This window comes from Phoca vitulina, unplaced genomic scaffold, assembly GCF_004348235.1.
Source record: "Phoca vitulina isolate PV1807 unplaced genomic scaffold, GSC_HSeal_1.0 scaffold23, whole genome shotgun sequence".
Lineage (NCBI taxonomy): Eukaryota > Metazoa > Chordata > Mammalia > Carnivora > Phocidae > Phoca > Phoca vitulina.
This window is the reverse complement of record NW_022589726.1, coordinates 9,298,328-9,317,637: the sequence shown is the minus strand read 5'-3', so window position 1 is coordinate 9,317,637 and position 19,310 is coordinate 9,298,328. Positions and strand designations below refer to the sequence as shown.

At 40.2% G+C, this 19,310-nt stretch overlaps 1 protein-coding gene across 2 annotated transcripts in view; it reads left to right on the top strand.

Annotated features, from left to right (window-relative positions):
• Window positions 1–19,310, top strand: part of SRGAP1 (SLIT-ROBO Rho GTPase activating protein 1) — a 266,543-nt gene that overhangs the window by 156,010 nt on the left and 91,223 nt on the right. For both annotated transcript variants that reach the window (XM_032420257.1, XM_032420256.1), the window contains exon 4: window positions 4,035–4,097. In XM_032420257.1, coding sequence (XP_032276148.1) covers window positions 4,035–4,097 — 63 coding nt within the window. The remainder of the gene's footprint in view (window positions 1–4,034; window positions 4,098–19,310) is intronic.

Below are 19,310 nucleotides of genomic sequence, written 5' to 3'. Positions count from 1 at the left end.
GTAAAGCCGGAGGGCTAGAGCACAATACTTGAGGCCCTTCCAAATCAGGCGTCACCTGGAGAGATCTAATGGCCAGGGCAGTGGGGAGGGACAGGAAAATCAAATCAACCAGTATCTGCCAAGCACTTTCTACATGAAAGTCAATGCAGCAATTGTCCTCACAGACCATGAGAAAGAAAAATACAACATGGCCTTTTTGCTCAAGGAAGTTGCCATTACAAATAGTGTCTGGGAAAGAAATAATTATAATATTTATGGGATGTTTACTGTGTGTTAGGTATTAATCTAAATGCTATGTATGTGTTGTCTGATTAATGCTCTCATCAACCCTATGAGATAGGCACAATGACTATATTCAGTTTACAGATCTGGAAACTGAGGCCCATGGGAATCCAAAGTCTTTGAAACTTAAGACCCAGGCATTCTGACTCCAGAGTCCTTGCTTTTAAGCGTTATGCAATATGGCCTCTTAGACAAATTTTTTTATATTTCAGGGCCTCTGGGAAAAGGTGAAAGAAAAATGTAAGAGTATGCTTGGTAGAGCACAATTTGTGATGCCAGATTTCTTCTACTCGTTACCTGAAATCTTATAAAATGTGAAATGTACAAAGAATCTTCTTGCTTGTTCTGAGATATTTGACCTAAGATAGCTTGGCAGGACTCTTATCACCCCAAACCTAAGTCTTCAATCTGATTTTAAATATTCTTGTTTAAGGCTAATCGGACCTAAGGGATTTTTTGTTGTTGTTATTGTCCTAAGTCTTTGCCAAGAAATACTTTATTTTTGGACTTTCTACCTGAAATGTGGACAGCTGAGCAGAGTCACTTAGTGGCCTTTGATCCCATTAGAGAGTTCTGAATTGGTGACCCAGATCCTTGGATGAAATTTGATATTAAAATAACACCAAACTGAAGACATAGGAGATTGCGGTGTAATGTATACGGTCAGAATAACCAAGACTTGAGGAAAATTAAATGAGTTTCATTTGGCTTCATTTGCTCACTTGTGACTTTTCTTTCACCCTTGAGTGATTCATAATCCACCTCTTCACATATCAGGGACACAGCAAAACATAAAGTCTCTAACTCCAATTTAAGGATTTTAGAAGTTAGCAGAGCTTGATAAACAGCAGTACTCTTTAACACGTCAAGAAGACCCAGTGACTAGTGCTGCTAATGAATTTGAATTCCTCAAAATTCGGGTATTGCTCTGATGTCATCTTCCCACACTGTTTTATCTTTCAAGAGTTTTTGCTTCATCACATTTGGCCTTTTTTGAGGGAGGCCTGACCTAGTGACTGTCGTGGGTTTGCAGATGGACTGTGTTTCATCCAGATCCTAATATTTTCATTTTTTTAAGATTTATTTATCTGAGAGAGAGAGAGGGAGGATGAGTGGAAGGGGCAAAGGGAGAGAGAATCCCAAGCAGACTCCACACTAAGCACAGAGCCCGGCATGGGGCTCTATCCCATGACCCCCAGACCATGACCTGAGCTGAAAGCAAGAGTCAGACGCCCAACTTTCTGTTCCACCCAGGCGCCCTCCCTTACATTTTCTTAAGAGTGGCCTGTGGGACTTTCCTTTCTCCTCTCTCACCAGTGGCCAGCATTCAGCAGTTGTAGTAACTACTTGAGCTATTACACAGACACAGTATTTCAGCTTGTGTGTGGATTTATTTAGCAAGTGTTTATTGGAAGCTTCCCATGTGCGCCAGCAGGACCTGGTCTAGCCAGGGAGGGAATGCCGCCTTAAATACCATACCATTGGTGCCTCACCTGCCCTCCCTCGTCCTGGCCTGGTTCCCAAGCACTGTGCAGGACACCAGAGTCACAGAGCTGGTAAAGATATGGGCCTTACCCCCAGTGCAGACAGTCCAGTGAGGGACACATAAATGATCCAGTGGATGTTGTTCTTGATTTAAACTGTAGATGAAGCCACACTACATTTTTTCCACTCTCTGTAGCTGACTACATCATGAACTCAAAACAGGAAGAAAATAAAAATTAATTTGGATATATCATTTCCTTTAAAATAACTTATAGATTTTGCTGGAAAAAATATTCAAATACTCATATATCAAAGTCACAGAATTAGCCTAGGGAAGACTGTTTTGAATGCTGGTTATTTACCAACTGAGCAGAAGTGTAGAACTCTTTTTCATCTTAATGAAAATAATAAATGCAGATGAGCACCAGGTGTTGTATGGAAATGATGAATCACTAGATTGTACACCTGAAACCGATATTACACTGTATGTTAACTGACTGGAATTCAAATAAAAACTTGAAAAAAAAGTTAATAAATCCAGAAGCAAAAGTATATGGATGATAAGTGGCCTCACCATCTCACTGCTTTGAAAGTGCTTTCTTAAAGTTAAAATTATAGTCAGTCAAATAGTTATTTTGAAAGGGAGAGTTAATTTCTGTTTTGGTTTCTAACTTAGCTTTTCGGGAATCAGAAAATTTCTTTGTGACAGTACTAAGATGGGATGCTGGAATTCATCTTTTTTTTTTTTTTTTTTTTAAGTAGGCTCCACACCCAGTGTGGAGTCCCAATGTGGGGCTTGAACTCATGACCCTGAGATTAAGACCTGAGCTAAAGTCAAGGGTCAGGCATTCAACCAGCTGAGCCACCCAGGCGCCCCTATTTCTGATTCTTTAATGAATAATGCAACTAAGTAAAATTCTGTTCTGAAAACTTACTTTTTCTTTCTTCTTGATAAAGTCTGACTCAGATGGTGGGAGAGCCATTCAGACTCTACTTATTTGCCTCTACCCAGTCTCTGGTGACAGTTGGTGCACACATCTAGTATCTAGAAAGGGCCATTTAGCTAGAATCAAAAAGATAAGAAATACCTGTTGGCAAGTATATGGAGTAAAGAGGACCCTCGTGCACTGTTGCTGGAAATGTTAATTGGTGCAGCCACTGCAGAAATCAAAATATTAAAAATAGAGGGACACCTGACTGGCTTAGTAGGTGGAGCACGCGATTCTTGATCTTGAGTTTCATGAGTTCAAGCCAAATAGGATGTAGAGATTACTTAAAAATGAAATCTTTAAAAAAAAATTAAAAATACAAGTATCATATGATCCAGTAATTCTGCTATAGGTTATTTACCCAAAGAAAATGAAAACACTCATTCAAAAAGATATATGCACCCCTGTGTTTATTGTAGAATTATCTACAATAGCCAAGATACGGAAGCAACCCAAGGGTCCATTGATAGATGAATGGATAAAGATGTGGGGGGTGTGTTTGTGTATATATAGTAGAATATCACTGAGTCATAAGAAAGAATCAGATCTTGCCATTTGCAACAACATGGATGGACCAAGAGAGTATTATGCTAAGTGAAATAAGTCAGACAAAGAAAGATAAATACCGTATGATTTCATTTACATCTGGAATCTAAAAAGCAAAACAAATAAGCAGAAACAGACCCATAAATGTAGAGAACAAACTGGTGGTTGCCACATGGGAGGGAGGAAGGGGGATGGGCAAAATGGGTGAAAGGGAGTGGGAGATAGAGGCTTCCAATTATAGAATGAATAAGTTATGGAGATGAAAGATACAGCATAGGGAATATAAATGATACTGTAATAACATTGTGTGGTGACAAATGGTAGCTGCACTTGTGAGCACAGCATAACATACAGAGATGTTGAATCACTATGTTGTACACCTGAAACTAATGTAACATTGTGTGTCAACTATACTGTAATTAAAAAGAAAAAGGGCGGGGGGGGGGTGCCTCACTGGCTCAGTCAGTAGAGCATGTGACCCTTGATCTCAGGGTCTTGAGTTCAAGCCCCATGTTGGGCACAGAGCTTACTTATTAAAAAAAAAAAAAAAGAAAGAAAGGAAAGAAAGGGGGCAGCTTGGTCAAAGATGTTTATTATTTAGGGGTATGCTGGCCTTCCATTGTATTATATACATTCTTCTATTTTCAGGCACTGGACTTTTTAAGATATAAATAATTTAGAAACAAGTTTCTATTACATTTTTAAATATTCTTAATTTCTTCTTAATTATAGAGCAAAGAGATTGCATTCCAACTTCATGAGGATCTGATGAAGGTTCTTAATGAACTCTATACGGTAAGCACGTAATCTTTCTTCTTTTGCAAGAATCCTTGGTTTAGAATTTTGGTTTGCAGAACACTGCTCTTACTAGAATTTATTCTAAGCTAGGGTGTTGATGGATGCTTCTCTGGTTGAAATGTGGAACCAAGTGGATAGATGCACACTACTACATTTTGCCATGCCCTCTCAATTTGGGGAGACTGTATTCAAGTAAATATGTATATGAGTTAACACACTTTTAAGGAACTAGAGTATAAGTGTCCCAGTAAGACATGTTTTTAACTGGTTGGATTATAGGTGATCTGTACATATATTTAATTCCAGAGTATTTTGTCTTAAATTATTACCATTCTTGAATTAGCCATTCTGGGATTTGAGCAATTTAGAGTTGCTTTATTCTGTTACTTTAATTTTTTTCCCCATTTCAGTTAAATTGGTTAATGACCTAATATATTAAAATATATTAAAATTTTGGGGAGGTATATATTTTTCTCCTTGGCAATAATTTGCTTTTTTGAATTTAAATTTTATTCAGGTTACTGCCTATAATCATAAGAAATTAAATAATTTAAAGCTATTTTATTTAAAAAAAAAAAAAACCAGTGAGGTTGCAGGTTGGAATTAGTCATATGTCCATGTAAATTTTTTTACACTTAATGATCATATTATTAAACACAAATTCCTCCTGGAGGAATATGACGAGTTTTTATTTTACAAGAGAGAATAACATAATGAGAAATGAGTAATATTAATTTGTTATAGCTATAGATATTTGCATTTTTATTGTACAAGATTATTTGAATTCTTAATAGGCAAATTAAACCTGAAACATTATTAATATGTTTCTTGATTTACAAATCCCATTTGTTCTTAAAAACCCATGTGTGTAAAATGCAATTTTGTAAATTGTTTTTAATGCTCCATTGATACTTGCTAATTAAAAGACACTGTAGTTTTAAGCTTTTTATTTATAAAATGAGTCATATTCTTATAAAATTCACTTTCCAATTTTTTTGTACATGTGTGATAAATTTGAATTTTTTAAATTTATTTTAGAGAGAATGCATGTGGGGGGGTAGGGGGGAGGGAGAGAAAGTCTTAAGCAAACTCCACACTGAGTGCGGAGCCCCACATGGGGATCAGTCTCACGACCCTGAGACCATGACCTGAGCCAAAACCAGGAGTCAGTTGCTTAACCAACTGCCACCCAGGCGCCCCACTAATGAAATTGAGTTTTTGATGATAAAGGCCATTTATTAGCTCATGTTTTTTGTGTGATTTGTTAATTTCTGATACCCTAATTTGGCAACCATTTCTAGATTTAGAATTTATTTTTTATTTTTATTTTTTTTAAGATTTTATTTATTTATTTGACAAAGAGAGAGAGAGAGCACAAGCAGGGGGAGCAGCAGAGGGAGAGGGAGAAGCAGGCTCACCAAGCAGGGATCCCGATACGGGGCTCAATCCCAGGACCCTGGGATCATGACCTGAGCCAAAGGCAGACACTTTTGGTGACTGAGCCACCCAGGCACCCCTAGATTTAGAATTTAAAAGTTAAGTGAGCATCATGCCTCTGAGACATCCAAAGAAGAAATTCTGTATCTTCTTCCATTGAACTGTTCTAAGATGAGAGCTCTGTGGCATTTTCCTTGTGGATCCCTTTGCTTAGACATTGTTTTGCCTAGAAATATAAATCAATCTCTAATACTTTAAAAAATAGATCTGCTGATTGTCATGACTTCATAGACAAGAGCATGTTGATTATGGTCTGAAGCTAGTAGTACTAATCAAAGCAACAATGGCAAAGTAAACTTGGTTGTTGAATATGAGGAAAATCAGTAAAATGTTATGAAAATTTTATCTCAGAGGGATTTGCATAGTGAAATTTTTCCTATATTAAGCCTATCAAATGGACTTACACATTTATCAGACTCTATGTAGATGAATCCAGTAAGCTGACTCAGAACTCTCATCCTTTTTTATCAGTCTGAAAGCCTAAGGGAGCCAGGTTCTAGAAAAGGCCACTTGGAGTTGAATGACCCTGTCAGAGTCATTTAACCTCTCAGGATCAGTTAAGGAACTAAGGGATAGTGGAGATGAGCAGTGAGGTTCTAATTAGGTAGTCTTTAGATCACTTTAAACTCTTGGGAAAAAAATTCATCTTGGGGCACGTGGGTGGCTCAGTCAGTTGAGCATCTGACTGTTGATATCGGCCCACATCTTGATCTTGGGGTTGTGAGTTCAAGCCCCACATTGGATTCCACACTGGGTGTGGAGTCTACATTTGAAAAAAAAAGATCTTAACCAGAGAGCATGCTCACCCGAGGTCAGAGGTCATGTTCCTTTGGGAAAGACCTTCATATTACACACACACACACACACACACACACACACACACACAGAGTTTACTATAAAAGATGATGATGTTTGGTCTCTCTTGCACTTTAAATTCAGATACACAAATTCTGTCTTGTTGAAATGACATCTATTCATCATACATATTCAGCTTACATTCAGAAAGAAAAGATGAGGAGTATTTGAACAGGGGACCAGGAGTTGGGGGAATGTGGTTGAGGTTCCTTGTGCAACCACTGACTGGTCATGTGCAAATGACCATCTGAGTTATATCATGCATAGAAGTTTGTACAACTGATGAGGTAATAATGATTGCTGAAGCAACAGATACAAAATATGTAGCCTTAAGCAACTGAGGATGCTATTTAATTGCCTTTTCTGACGCATATTCACTCCTCCCTTTTTTTTTTTTATCCCTTGATACTCCTTGGGAGTCAAAACATTTTGAAAAGTACATTAACTTCCTTATACCAGCGGAGTTGGAGTGCTTTATTTTAAATTACAATCAACCTTAGTGGTGAGCCGTAGGTGTGGACTTCCTTACTCAAAGATATTTCTCCCAGAGGCCTCTTGGTTATTCCAAACATTCCAGACATTCAGAAGGTTTTGTCTTAAATAAAATACAGACACCCAGAAAGAGTCAAAAGAAATGCCTTATGATCATGTATACCGTAGAGTGAGCCATGTTTTATCAGATGCTTTGAGTACAGGTTGTGTGCCTCAGACGTAAAGGCTGGACTTCCAGACAGGGGAGAGGGGATGGTGGCATCAGAGTGCCATCCGGAAGGGGAGGAAAGGCTTGAAGACATGCATCCCCTTTTCTATATTTTTTCCTCAGCCTTGCCTTTATTTGCAGAAACAGGGCCTCGGGATGATCATGTCTCACCTTGAAGACACGTAGGGCAGAGAGAGCAAATTCTCTTATTCAACCGTTGTGTTCTGTATTCAGGCCCTCACCAGATTGGATGAGGTTCACCCACATTGTTACGAAGACTAATTTATTTATTCAACAAACATCTTTTAAATGCCTGTTACAGTACAAGGCACTTTGGGATACCCTGGGGATGTAGGTATGAATAAAAACAGGCCACTTACTTCTTCCCAAGGCATTTATATTCTGGTGGGGAGAAACAGACAGTAAACAAATAAATGTATAGTATGGCAGGTATAAGTGTTAAGAGAAAAAATAAAGCTGAGTTAATACAGATGAGGCATTCAGAACAGCACCTGGCCCATAGTAAATGCTTAATAAATGTTAGTTGTAAGTGTCATCCTGGTCATGTCATCCTCTTCATCATTAGTGGAGTGGGGATGGTAACAGTTCCTTGTCTGTGGAGATCCGGGATGGCATCAACAGTAATTACACATGACTTTTACATATGTATATACACGTATACATATGGTTTTTCCTCATAATGGATATATATTAACTTTTGTACAAAAAAGAAAAAAGAAGGTAACTTCCCCTAAGAAAACCAAATCACTAGTAGATGTGAACAGGGCTGCCATCGGGTTAGTGGGGAGATGGAAGAGCAGAAACAGAACAAGGGTGACACGAAAAGTCAGAGGGGGCATTCAAAACAAAGTTTGCCTTCATCTGTCTGGTAAACAGTAGGTTAAAGTGCTAGATCTCTCTCCCCTGATACCAAAATCTCAAAAGGTTATGCTGCATTTTAGCAGAAAAACAATGATCTGTCCTCTATTAATATCTCTTTGCTTTGCAGCATTTTACTCAACATTTTACTCAGCATTTTAAAAAACGAAGAGCTGACCATCCTCAGTAAGCAAATTCTAACAAAGATTAACACAGATGGTCATGATAAATCCACATGAAATTGATTGTTAATTATGTGTAATTGATCATCACACTCCCTATACATCAGTGACACACATGGCTAGCCAGAGTCAAGAGGTAATCTATCCCCAGTTTCCATTAACATTATGGGGAAAGAACTGAGAAAATGAAGATTTATCCAGCCCTTATCATGAGGCAAGCGCATTATCCCATTCATTTCTTGCAGCAGCCCTATGAGGCAGGTATTCCTAATCCCAGTGTAATGAATGGGAACTGGGGCTCAGAATGATTAGCTCAGGATCACACAGTTAATGAATGCTCCAAAATCTAAACCCAGCCTCATCCCTATGGCCCATCCGTTGTCCACCTGACAGCTGCCTTAGGGAAGGATGTGCAGGGCAGGTGGGGAAAGGAAGGGTGGAACGTGATCTAATAGATAAATCTCATAGGTAAAACTCACACTGCATGCTCTCCTGGACACTTGTAAAAATTTATTCGAGCTTTCCAGACAGTCCGGGTGGGGTTACAGAATGGGAAACCCAAATGGCTTTGCACTTTAAGCTTTAATGTTGGGGTATGTTCATTTGGAGTGCCTCTTTAAGATACAGTCTTTCATTTATCTTTAATGTTATATGTGTCAACACCTCCTGTGCAGCTGTGTGTTCATACACAGTGATTACTGCTAAGGATTACTGGATACTCCATTCACCTTTGTTTCCTCCTTCTGAACTGCACTTCTGATTTGCCTAACAAATGTAAATAGAAAATGGAAAAGCTGTCCCAGTACCAAACCCAGAGGCCACTGAGCATCTTCTATGGAATTTGGAAAATGGGGTTGCTGCATGCACACAGATATCCACCCTGGCCTTTACACATCTTTGAACCACTTATCTCTTCAAAATGTTAAAATAAAAAGCTAATTATTTTTTAGAAGGGATGAGAGGGAAGACACTGTTTATTATTTCAAGCCCTTCCTTGAAGACTCCACCTCAGAGGACTGCTGAGGAAAGCTTTCTTGGCTGGCTTGTGAGCCTCCCACGAACCAGGAGCTAATGCATTCTTCTATAACAAAGAAACATGCCCAAGGCAAGGTTGGAAAGTCATTCCGAAAGAGCCCAAGATACTCACCACCCCATATCAGAAGATTTTTCTCTGAGCCTCAAAGAGGGTTTTTATTTATTTATTTTTTTGGCTAAGTATTTATTTTAGCTTGAGGGCATTTTAAGTATTTGAAATATATATCTTTGTAGTGAAAATGAAAATTCATTCCTTTGAGATGGACTACAAAAAGGTCTCGTCTCAGAACAAAACACTGAGCAAAGAGAAATAAGGTAGAAAAGATATGTAAAAAGCTCCAAAATTGAAAACCTCTTGGGAATACCACATTCTCCATGATGCCACCTGGAAAACTTTTTTAAAAAGCGATCTATTTAGAGATCTTGGGCTGACAAAGTGTTCACATATATCCTTCTGGCATATTATAACTAGACACTTCAATGGAAAGAGAGAGAGAGAGGTGTTGGGATCAGATGACTCTGCCAACTTCTGAATTCTACTCTTGGGGTTGACACAGACTGACTTTGGAGATTAAGTTAGCTAATTTAGCTTGGCTTCATTTTCCGCCCAAAATGTTTGGGTTAATAAAATTTTTTCCATTGTGTGAATCTCTGAGGACAGCTGTTTGATAAGAACTTTATACACAGATGCCTTTTAGGACACCCTGCTAATTAATGAAGCCAGATGATCCCAAGTGCCTGCTTGGAATCTTCATTTTCTCTCTGAGATTTGAAATTTAGTTATGGTTGGTGCTTATGAACTACAAGTAAGACTGTCTTCTAAAAGAAGTGAGCAGTATGAACTGGAAAAAAAATTATTTGGCTTAGAAATGAAAGAAAATGTTAGAAAGTATAGTTCAGGAAAAACAAAAAATTTCTAAATAATGTGTCATACCAAGAATTCTTCTCAAAGAGTATTTTATCCTGTTACATTCTAAAATACAGTATTATGACTTTTAAGTAATTACAGTGCTTTAGTGCTTTACACTTAATCAGAATGTTTTGTTTTTATTGGGTAAAGTATTTAGCTTTGTTTATCATTGCTTATCAAACCCAAAGGTATAGAGACAACATACATATACATAGAATAAATTAGGGGCATTTTGCTTGGATTTATTGTCTCCAAGTGGACCAGAAATGTTCACCAGTGAAAATGTACAAATCATGTGGCAGAAATCAAGATCTAAATCACTTGTATCCATTTCAGCATATCTTAATACATGATTTTGTGACTCACATGATTATCTGAATTTCATCCTACTGTAGGCTGATTGTAGAATTGTAGACTGTAAAATTTTAAGCGCTGAATGGCCCTTTAGAAATAATCAAATTAACCTCATTTAAGGAGAATATTACAGAGACTCAGATTAAGTGATTAACTGAAGTCCCAGGTTGGACCTGAAACCCAGGTTTTATTTTGATTCAGATTAGTAAATAGTTTCCTATGGGGGCTGCTTCAAGTGAGAGTTCCCGGTCAGGCTTCCCAATCTAGAAGATTAAAGCTCAACCAGAACATAATAACAGCTAACTTTTGTCAGGTACCATTCTAAGCACTTTACATTAATTAGCTTTTTAAATTCCCCCAACAGCCCTCAATGGGTAGGTGAGGCACAGGAGAGGTTGATATATTGCTGAAGGTCACAAAGCTAGGAAGTCTCAGACCAGGCACACACTGTAATCTCTTTTTTACTGGCAGTTATAACCTAAGGTTATTATGTACCAACATTATGTACCAACAGAGGTTCAGGCAGAGGGTTTGGAGATCCAAAGAGAATTTGAGACACATTGAGGACTAAGAAAAGTTCTGAGAGGAAAAGGTAAAAATGGACAGGATTTCAGTAATAGGAGAGGGGGAGAGGGGGCGGGGAAGGTTTTGGAGGCAAAAGGAGCAATGTGAGCCAGTGCATATAATTTGGAAGAACTCGAGGCATATTCATAGAATGTCCTTCTGGACCCGTATCTAGAGAGAAAGGACAAGTCAGGAGTTGAAGGATTTCGAGTACCAAAATGAAATTGTCGTGAACATAGGGCAGCAAAAAATGGTTAGACATTTAGGGCGCCTGCGTGGCTCAGTCAGTTAAGCGTCTGCCTTTGGCTCAGGTCATGGTGTGTGTGTGGGGCGGGGTGGTTCTAGGATCGAGCCCCACATTAGACTTCCCGCTCATCGGGGAGTCTGCTTCTCCCTCTGCCTGCCACTCCCCCTGCTTGTGCTCCCTCTCTGCCAAATAAAGAAAAAAAATCTTTAAAAAAAAAAAATGGTTAGGCATCTTGTCAAAAGCCTTCGAAAACTCAAAAAGCTTCTTTGCACAGATTAAGGCCTTTCGCCTTCCTTCTCTGTTCCCCTCACCCTTTTATTTTTTTAAATAAATGGAATGAGATGAATTAGATTTGAGGCACAGGATATGTTTCAAATTCCAAACCATTTTTTATTGAAAGAAAAGGATTCTAATACAAGTTTTTCCCCATTGTAGTTGATACTGCAATTCTAAGCATTGTAGGGCTTTCATTTTATGATTCCAAGTGTCTTGTGTCCTCAGTTTAAATATTTCCTGTACTAGGGCGCCTGGGTGGCTCAGTCGTTAAGCGTCTCCCTTCGGCTCAGGTCATGATCCCAGGGTCCTGGGATCGAGTCCCGCATCGGGCTCCCTGCTCAGTGGGGAGTTTGCTTCTCCTTCTCCCACTTCCCCTGCTTGTGTTCCCTCTCTCGCTATCTTTCTCTCTCTCTCAAATAAATAAAATCTTTAAAAAAAATTTTTTTCACTTTAAAAATAAATAAATAAATAAGTATTTCCTGTACTGAACCTTGTAACTTAAATGTCTAACGTACACACGGAATGCGGTAGCCGGCCCGCAGGGGTGCAAGAGCCCCTGGCTCCAGGGGTCCCAAACAGACCCGGTTCAGCCACTCACCACTGACACAATCCAAAGGCAGAGAAATGAATGGTGGTGAAACAGGAAAGGAATTTATTGCAGTGAGGCCAGAACCAGGAAGGCAAGCGTCTCAAGGACTGGCTCCAAAGTGCCAAAAATACTTCCAGGTTTCTACCAGGAGAATGTGGGGCAAAGGTGGGTGGGTACGTGCAGGTGGGCAGTGAAGGTCAAATCCATCACTGCCTTGGAGTCAATCAACAGGTGGGGTATTGCTGGTTCAAGACAGCCCTTATCCGTGAAGGGGTAGTTTTGCTTCCCGTGAGGGAAGGCTTTGCCCTTAGGTCTTACACCTGAGCCAAGAGGCTAGCCAAGAAGAACCCCGCTAGCAAGTGTGTGGTCAAAAGGGAAGCAGCTAATGTCCTCTTTCAATGTTGGAGGCATGTGAAGCATTTTCCTGAAAAGAGTTAAGTATTTAATATTGCAGGAGACTTTTGAAATTCTAGTAAATTCTTTGGCTTTTCATTTTACATATACTTTCTCCCTCAACATTGCCAACTACTTTAACCTTTCCCATTGTCACTCTGCCACTGTGTTCAGGGTGGCCCTGGTTAATAAGTATTCCAGGTGGCAGCTCTTGGGTATTTTTTTCAGTAGATTAAACTTGTATTTCAGTGCCTCTGAAGACTGGCTCAAAACCCCTTTTGAAACAAGGGCTTTCTGAATGACCTTCTCTATCACTGATTTTTCTCTCTTGACTTGTTGGGCAAGGATTAAGTCTCTCTGCCACTCTGTTCCTTTGATGCATAAAACAAAGACCATCCCTCTGCTCTCAGCCTTTCAGGTGTGAAAATAAACAAGTCAGCCTCAGTGGGGCTGAGGCCATTGTGGGCTTAAAGGATGTGAAAGAAGGGTGTTTCATTTATTATAATAGCATCCATTAAGCATTCACTGTGTGTCTGTTACCCCTGCAAGTGCTTGACACGTATTCATTCATTTTATCTCCACAACAGCTTTACAGGTACTATTCTTATTCCCAATTAGAGGTGAGGAAACATTCTAAAAGGCAAAACATAGATTTGATCCCAGGTAGCTGGCGCCTGAGTTTAACTATTAGAGCTGGTGAGAAATGAAACGGGCTGTCTTTTAAGACCCTGCTCTCCATCTTCGGAGGATGGTTGCCCAGCAAGTATGTGGAGGAGGCCTGTGATCTGTAATGTCCTAGGATTTATGGAATGCAGTTATTCGGCATTTGTCCCAAATTTCAGAGTCTATTCCCTGTTTCTAAGTCAGTTAAATGGAAAGCGCTAAAAGCACTGTTGCCTCTACTGTAGAGTTGTTATAGGATCATCTCTACTGCATCCAAGTAATGCACACCCAGTGGCTGGGAGGGGCCTTTCAACAAATATATAGGTCCTGGAAATGCATCGATGACAAGCACACAGCCCTGTCACCGGTGAACTAGACTAGTGAGATATTTCCATTTTTGGTGTTAGATACTGGGCTAGGTAAAGAGACAGGTCTCCACAGCTCTGTGCAAAGCCCAGAGTCACCTGGGAGACTCCTAGAGCCCATGACACCTGATTTTAGTGATAAAAGAAGGGTGGGAAGGGTGTTCCAAAAAGCAATTAGTACATGAGGGAAAGCACAGATGTGTCAAACCACATTGCCTGTGCAGGGAACTCCATGTGCTTGAACATTGCCAGAGCATTAGCAAATCACTGATGTAAAAATGAAGGGAGTAGTACATTGGACTTTGTAAAAAATCCTCTGCCCTTTCCACCACATGAAGTACTTGAGAGACAAGGAAAATATCCTTCACAAAACCAGGATTTTTGGTGACAGTGACATTTAATTCATGTTAGAAATCTCTGATAGGGCACCTGGATTCCCAGGATCGGGTCCTGCTTCGGGCTCCCTGCTCGGCGGGGAGTCTGCTCCCTCTGACTCTCCCCCCTCTCGTGTGCTCACTCTCTCTCTCATTCTCTCTCAAATAAATAAATAAAAATTTTTTTTAAAAATTGTGAAGTGGAAAGATATTATACCACGTTAATTGCTCTCATGAAAAATTACTCTTAGGCACTAATGAACTGGTATCAATCAATAAAGAATAAAATGTTATTGGATTTCTAGTAATAGAATGTAATGGAATCAAGTAGGACAAGGCCTATTTGTGGTACATAGTAGGGGGCTCAAGAAATGTTTGCTGAATATGAATGTTCATCGAGAGTTCATAAACAAAACCAATAACCCCTAACTATGACTCAGAGACTTAAATTAGAAACCGCCTGTAGTGACTGTTGTAAATAGAGCCAGGACAGATTGAGATTAATAAGTACGGTTCACTCTTATTACAGATAGAAACATTTTCTTTTTAATAAAACATAAAATAATTTATCTTCTTTAGGATAAATTAGTCATTTTTTATTAAAAATTTTTATTAAAGTAGCAAAATCTTGTTAAACTAATTGTAATTTATATTGCCACTTTAAAGTTGTTAAATTTAGCATTTTGAAAAAGATGACTGATGCCCTGTTTTAACTCAAATATTACAATAAAAAATAAAAGCATGTGGCAAATCTGTGTATCACCCCCGCACCCACCAAAGAGTTCTTGGGTTTTCCTCCTTGATGAGCACTTGATGATTGATCACTAATCAGCTTGGGAGCTAATTAAAGTCACTAGAGTGATAGATATCCTGGAATAAGGTTCATCAGTATAACGGTGTGTTAGACAGACTATCCAGGCATTGTTCATTTCTAGATATTTTCTGTGCAACAGAGCAGATGAGTTATGGCCTCAGAGCCCATGGAGGATTGTAGGAGGAATCCTACATTCTCAGCGTAGCATGATGTACTACTTGCTGCCTCAAGTCAACGAAAGCAGGAGATAATTAGTATAATTTGTTGTTACACTGGCTTTTCCTTTCGGTTAAAATTTATCTGCCATTTACCCTGACACTGAAAAAAATCAATCCCTTTAGCCACTGAGAAGTATTTTACACACACACACACACACACACACACACTCAAATCATAAATTCTTATGGTATTTAGTTGTTGCAAGATTAGTATCTGAAATCATGGACTCACAGAATTTTAGAGTTGGAGAAGGCCTGGGGGATCATGTGGTCCAACCACCCCCGCCCCCTTATAGGTGAGAAAGCAGGCTCTCAGAGATGAGTAGTCTTGCCCCCAGGTCAAATGGGTGGGGCATGGTGGATTGAGGGCTCACACCCTTGGATATCTGAGACTCGAATGCTCCTTCCCCTAACACAGGCTCTTGAAGCTGGAGAAGAAAACAGTCAATTTACAACAGAAAACAAAAACATTAATGATGGCATGGATTCTATTTTCCTATAGACTGCTAAATGCCATCCTATATTATTTCCTCTGAGCTTCATCAACTCTTCTCCTTTTAGCAGGATATTATTAAAATCCTCTTAGAAAGAAGACTTCTATTTACACGATCAGTTTTTTCTTCCAATTTGGCCTCTCTCTGGTTTGTACTTTTTCTTTCATTCCGTACTTTTCAAGGTGTTTTGAGAGGCACAGTTTGGTTGTCCCCCTAATTTTGGTTATGTAGGGAGACCTCATATTGTCATCTCTAATAGATAAGACTCATACTGAGGGTGGGAAAGGCTGAGGTTACGGCCAGCAAAGCGAGGATCAAAATCCAGGTTTATTGGATTTCATAGACCTAAGCTCTTTCACATTGAAATAGTGCCCTTTATAATTACTCCTGAAGCAAAATCTTTAACATTACACTAAACTTAATATAATTATTTTTTTAATTTTCTTTAGCCATATTTCTTCCCGTTGCATATATGTCTTCTCTATTTTCCCTTGTGTTTATTCTCTGCGTTTCTGTTGCCCTGTCTTTTGGTTGGTTGGCAGGCCCTAGGCAGTGAGGTCCAGAGTCTCAGACAATGCCTTTTGTTCAAAGCATTTGTTTGAATTATAAATATAATTTGATGATAAATTCAGACTGTTGTGCTGATTTCATTTCAGTGGAGCCACAACATACCTCAAGTTTTCCTTGATAAACTAGCTGTAAAGACAGCATCTCATGCTATTTAATTGTCCATCTTGATCTATTTGCTCATTCTAAAGAGCTTTGCTAAAATTCTTAACGTATACATAAATGGCATAAATGGAAATATCACCAATTTCCTTCCCTTTACCTCTATTAGAAATGATAATCTTGGGGAGCCTGGCTGGCTCAGATGGTTAAATCATGGACTCACAGAATTTTAGAGTTGGAGAAGGCCTTTGGAAGGGTGCCTGGGTGGCTCAGTCAGTTGAGCGTCTGCCTTCGGCTCAGGTCACGATCCCAGGGTCCTGGGATCGAGCCCCACATCAGGCTCCTGGCTCAGCGGGGAGCCTGCTTCTCCCTCTCCCTCTGCCTCTCTCCCTGCTAATGCTCTCTCTCTCCCTCTCTGTATCTCTGTGTCTCAAGTGAATAAATAAAATCTTTAAAAAAAAAAAAAATAATCTTGGGATGCCTGGCTGGCTCAGTTGGTAAAGCATGAGACTCTTGATCTTGGGGCTATAAGTTTGAGCCCCACATTGGGTGTAGAGATTACTTAAAAATAAAATCTTAGGGGCGCCTGTGTGGCTCAGATGGTTAAGCGTCTGCCTTCAGCTCAGGTCATGATCCCAGGATCCTGGGATCGAGCCCCACATCGGGCTCCCTGCTTGGCGGGGAGCCTGCTTCTCGCTCCCCCTATACTGTTCCCCCTCCTTGTGCTCTCTCGCTCTGTTTGTCAAATAAATAAAATCTTAAAATAAAATAAAATGTGTTGTGATAGGGGTGCCTGGATGGCTCAGTCAGCTAAGTGTCCAGTTAAGCATCCAACTCTTGGTTTCGGCTCAGGTCATGATCTCAGGGTCCTGGGATTGAGCCCCGAGTCAGGTTCTGTGCTCAGTGTTGAGTCTGCTTGAGATTCTCTCTCTCCCTCTCCCTCTGTCCCTCCCCCACACACACGCACAAGCTCTCTCTTTCTCTCTCCCTCAAAAATAAATTTTTAAAAAATGTTTTATGATCATTTTTTTCAAATATCAGTAACTGATATTTACTGTACACTTATTATATGTCAGGCTTTTTGTGCTCTTTACACGTGTGGACACCTTTAGTCCTTCTAACTACCCTATGCATGCCATGAGTAAGAATGTTATGCTGGTTTTACAGTGAGGAAACCAAGGCACAGAAAGGTGAAGTTGCTTGCCCAAGATTACACAGTAAGTGCAGAAGTAGGACTTGAACCCAAGCAGTCCATTCTGTGAGTCTAAGCTCTAACCACCAGTATACTCTCTCAAAGTTGAGTTCTCCCTATGTTATTTTGCATATATAATGGAATTTTGTAAATTCTGCTTTCATTGACCTGTGGAGAGCCATATCAGCCTAGGAAGAGGAGATGGATTTATGGGAGTTCTTCATCGTGTCTGTCCTACAGACCACTCAGTACCTCAGGGATCAGCAACTTTTCCAGCCCTAATGCCACGAATGAGAATAAACAACAGTGGCCTATACCTCTTAGCTTAGAGCCTAATATGAAGCCAGGTAATCTGGCTCCAGAGCCCACACACTTATTTCTACATCAGACTTTAGGAACTGTCAAGAATCAAAACTATCCATTCTGTTATGTGCTTCTATGCATTCTCTCATTTAATTCCCATTTTACCTCAGAGGAACTAGGGCCCAGAAAAGTTAAGAAGCTTGCTGGCTAGTAAGTGGTAGCACAGGAACTCAAATCCGGTTCTGCCTGGCTCCGGAGACTATTCATCAACAGGGTTGGCTTAGTATCCCACAGAGCAAGAAGGCTCGAGATTACAGGTGGAAGGATCCTGGCATGCAGTGGTAATGAGTGTTCTCTGACAGATACTTCCCACCTGCTGCCCCTGTCCAAAATAAGCCTTTGGAAGGGTGCCTGGGTGGCTCAGTCAGTTAAGCGTCTGCCTTCGGCTCAGGTCATGATCCGAGTGCTGGGATCGAGCCCTGCGTCAGGCTGCCTGCTTGGTGGGGAGCCTGCTTCTCCCTCTGCCACTCCCCGCCTGCTTGTGCTCTCTCTGTCTCTCAAATAAATAAATAAAATCTTTAAAAATAATAATAATAAAATAAGCCCTCGGAGACACAGCACGGCCAAGCAGAGTCCATAACCTGGACTGAGGCTGTGCAGCCCCTGGAGGGGCCAGGTTCCTTGCAACACAGCCCCTGGGGCTCAGCGTAGGGTGGCCCGGGGGCCCTGCTTTCCCGGGGAACCCAAGAACTTGTTGGGAAACAACAGGAATGGGCTTTCAAGGCTGTGGCCTTAACTTGGTGGTAGTCTGGCACTTGCAGAAACTCAGTTATAATTCGAGCCTTGTCATGTACTGATTGTAGAAAAGAGATCTTTATCTTAGGATGCTGACAATTAAGGAAACCCCAAAAATGTAGTTTCTCAGAAGAGCTTTTAGTGATTGATGGAGTTAGTAAACCAGCAGGCTATGTATGGAATTAGGAAATATTGTCATTACATACTGCTTTTCATTTCCTCTCAGCCCAGCCTCCACACCTTTCTTTTTTCAGGGGCCATGAACTGCAATGCTAACTGTATCTTACGGTGATTTAGAGCTATTTATCATCTCATTAGTCCAATCCCAGGTATTTTATTGGCAATGCTATTTTGGATGCTGGGGAGGGAGAAGAAGAATGCCAGGCACGTACTAGGTATTTAGTAAATATTAGTTAAATGACTATATGAATGGACAAGCTGACTGTAAAATGTCCTCCTGCCCTTCATTTGTTTCTCACCAAATGCCTATTTTACTCCCACTGTCTAAAGGCAGTATCAAGAATCCAAAGGGTAGGGGCGCCTGGGTGGCTCAGTCGGTTAAGCGTTTGCCTTCGGCTCAGGTCATGATCCTGGGGTCCTGGGATTGAGCCCCACATCCAGCTCCCTGCTCAGCGGAGAGCCTGCTTCTCCCTCTCCCTCTGCCTGCCACTCTGCCTGCCACTCTGCCTACTTGTGCTCTCTATCTCTCTGTCAAATAAATAAATAAAATCTTAAAAAAAAAAAAAAAATCCAAAGGGTACACAAGACCCTGCTGGTGCCCTAGCTGAACTTAAGGACAGTCCATGATACTGGATGGTACACAGGTGTCTATGACATGTGCA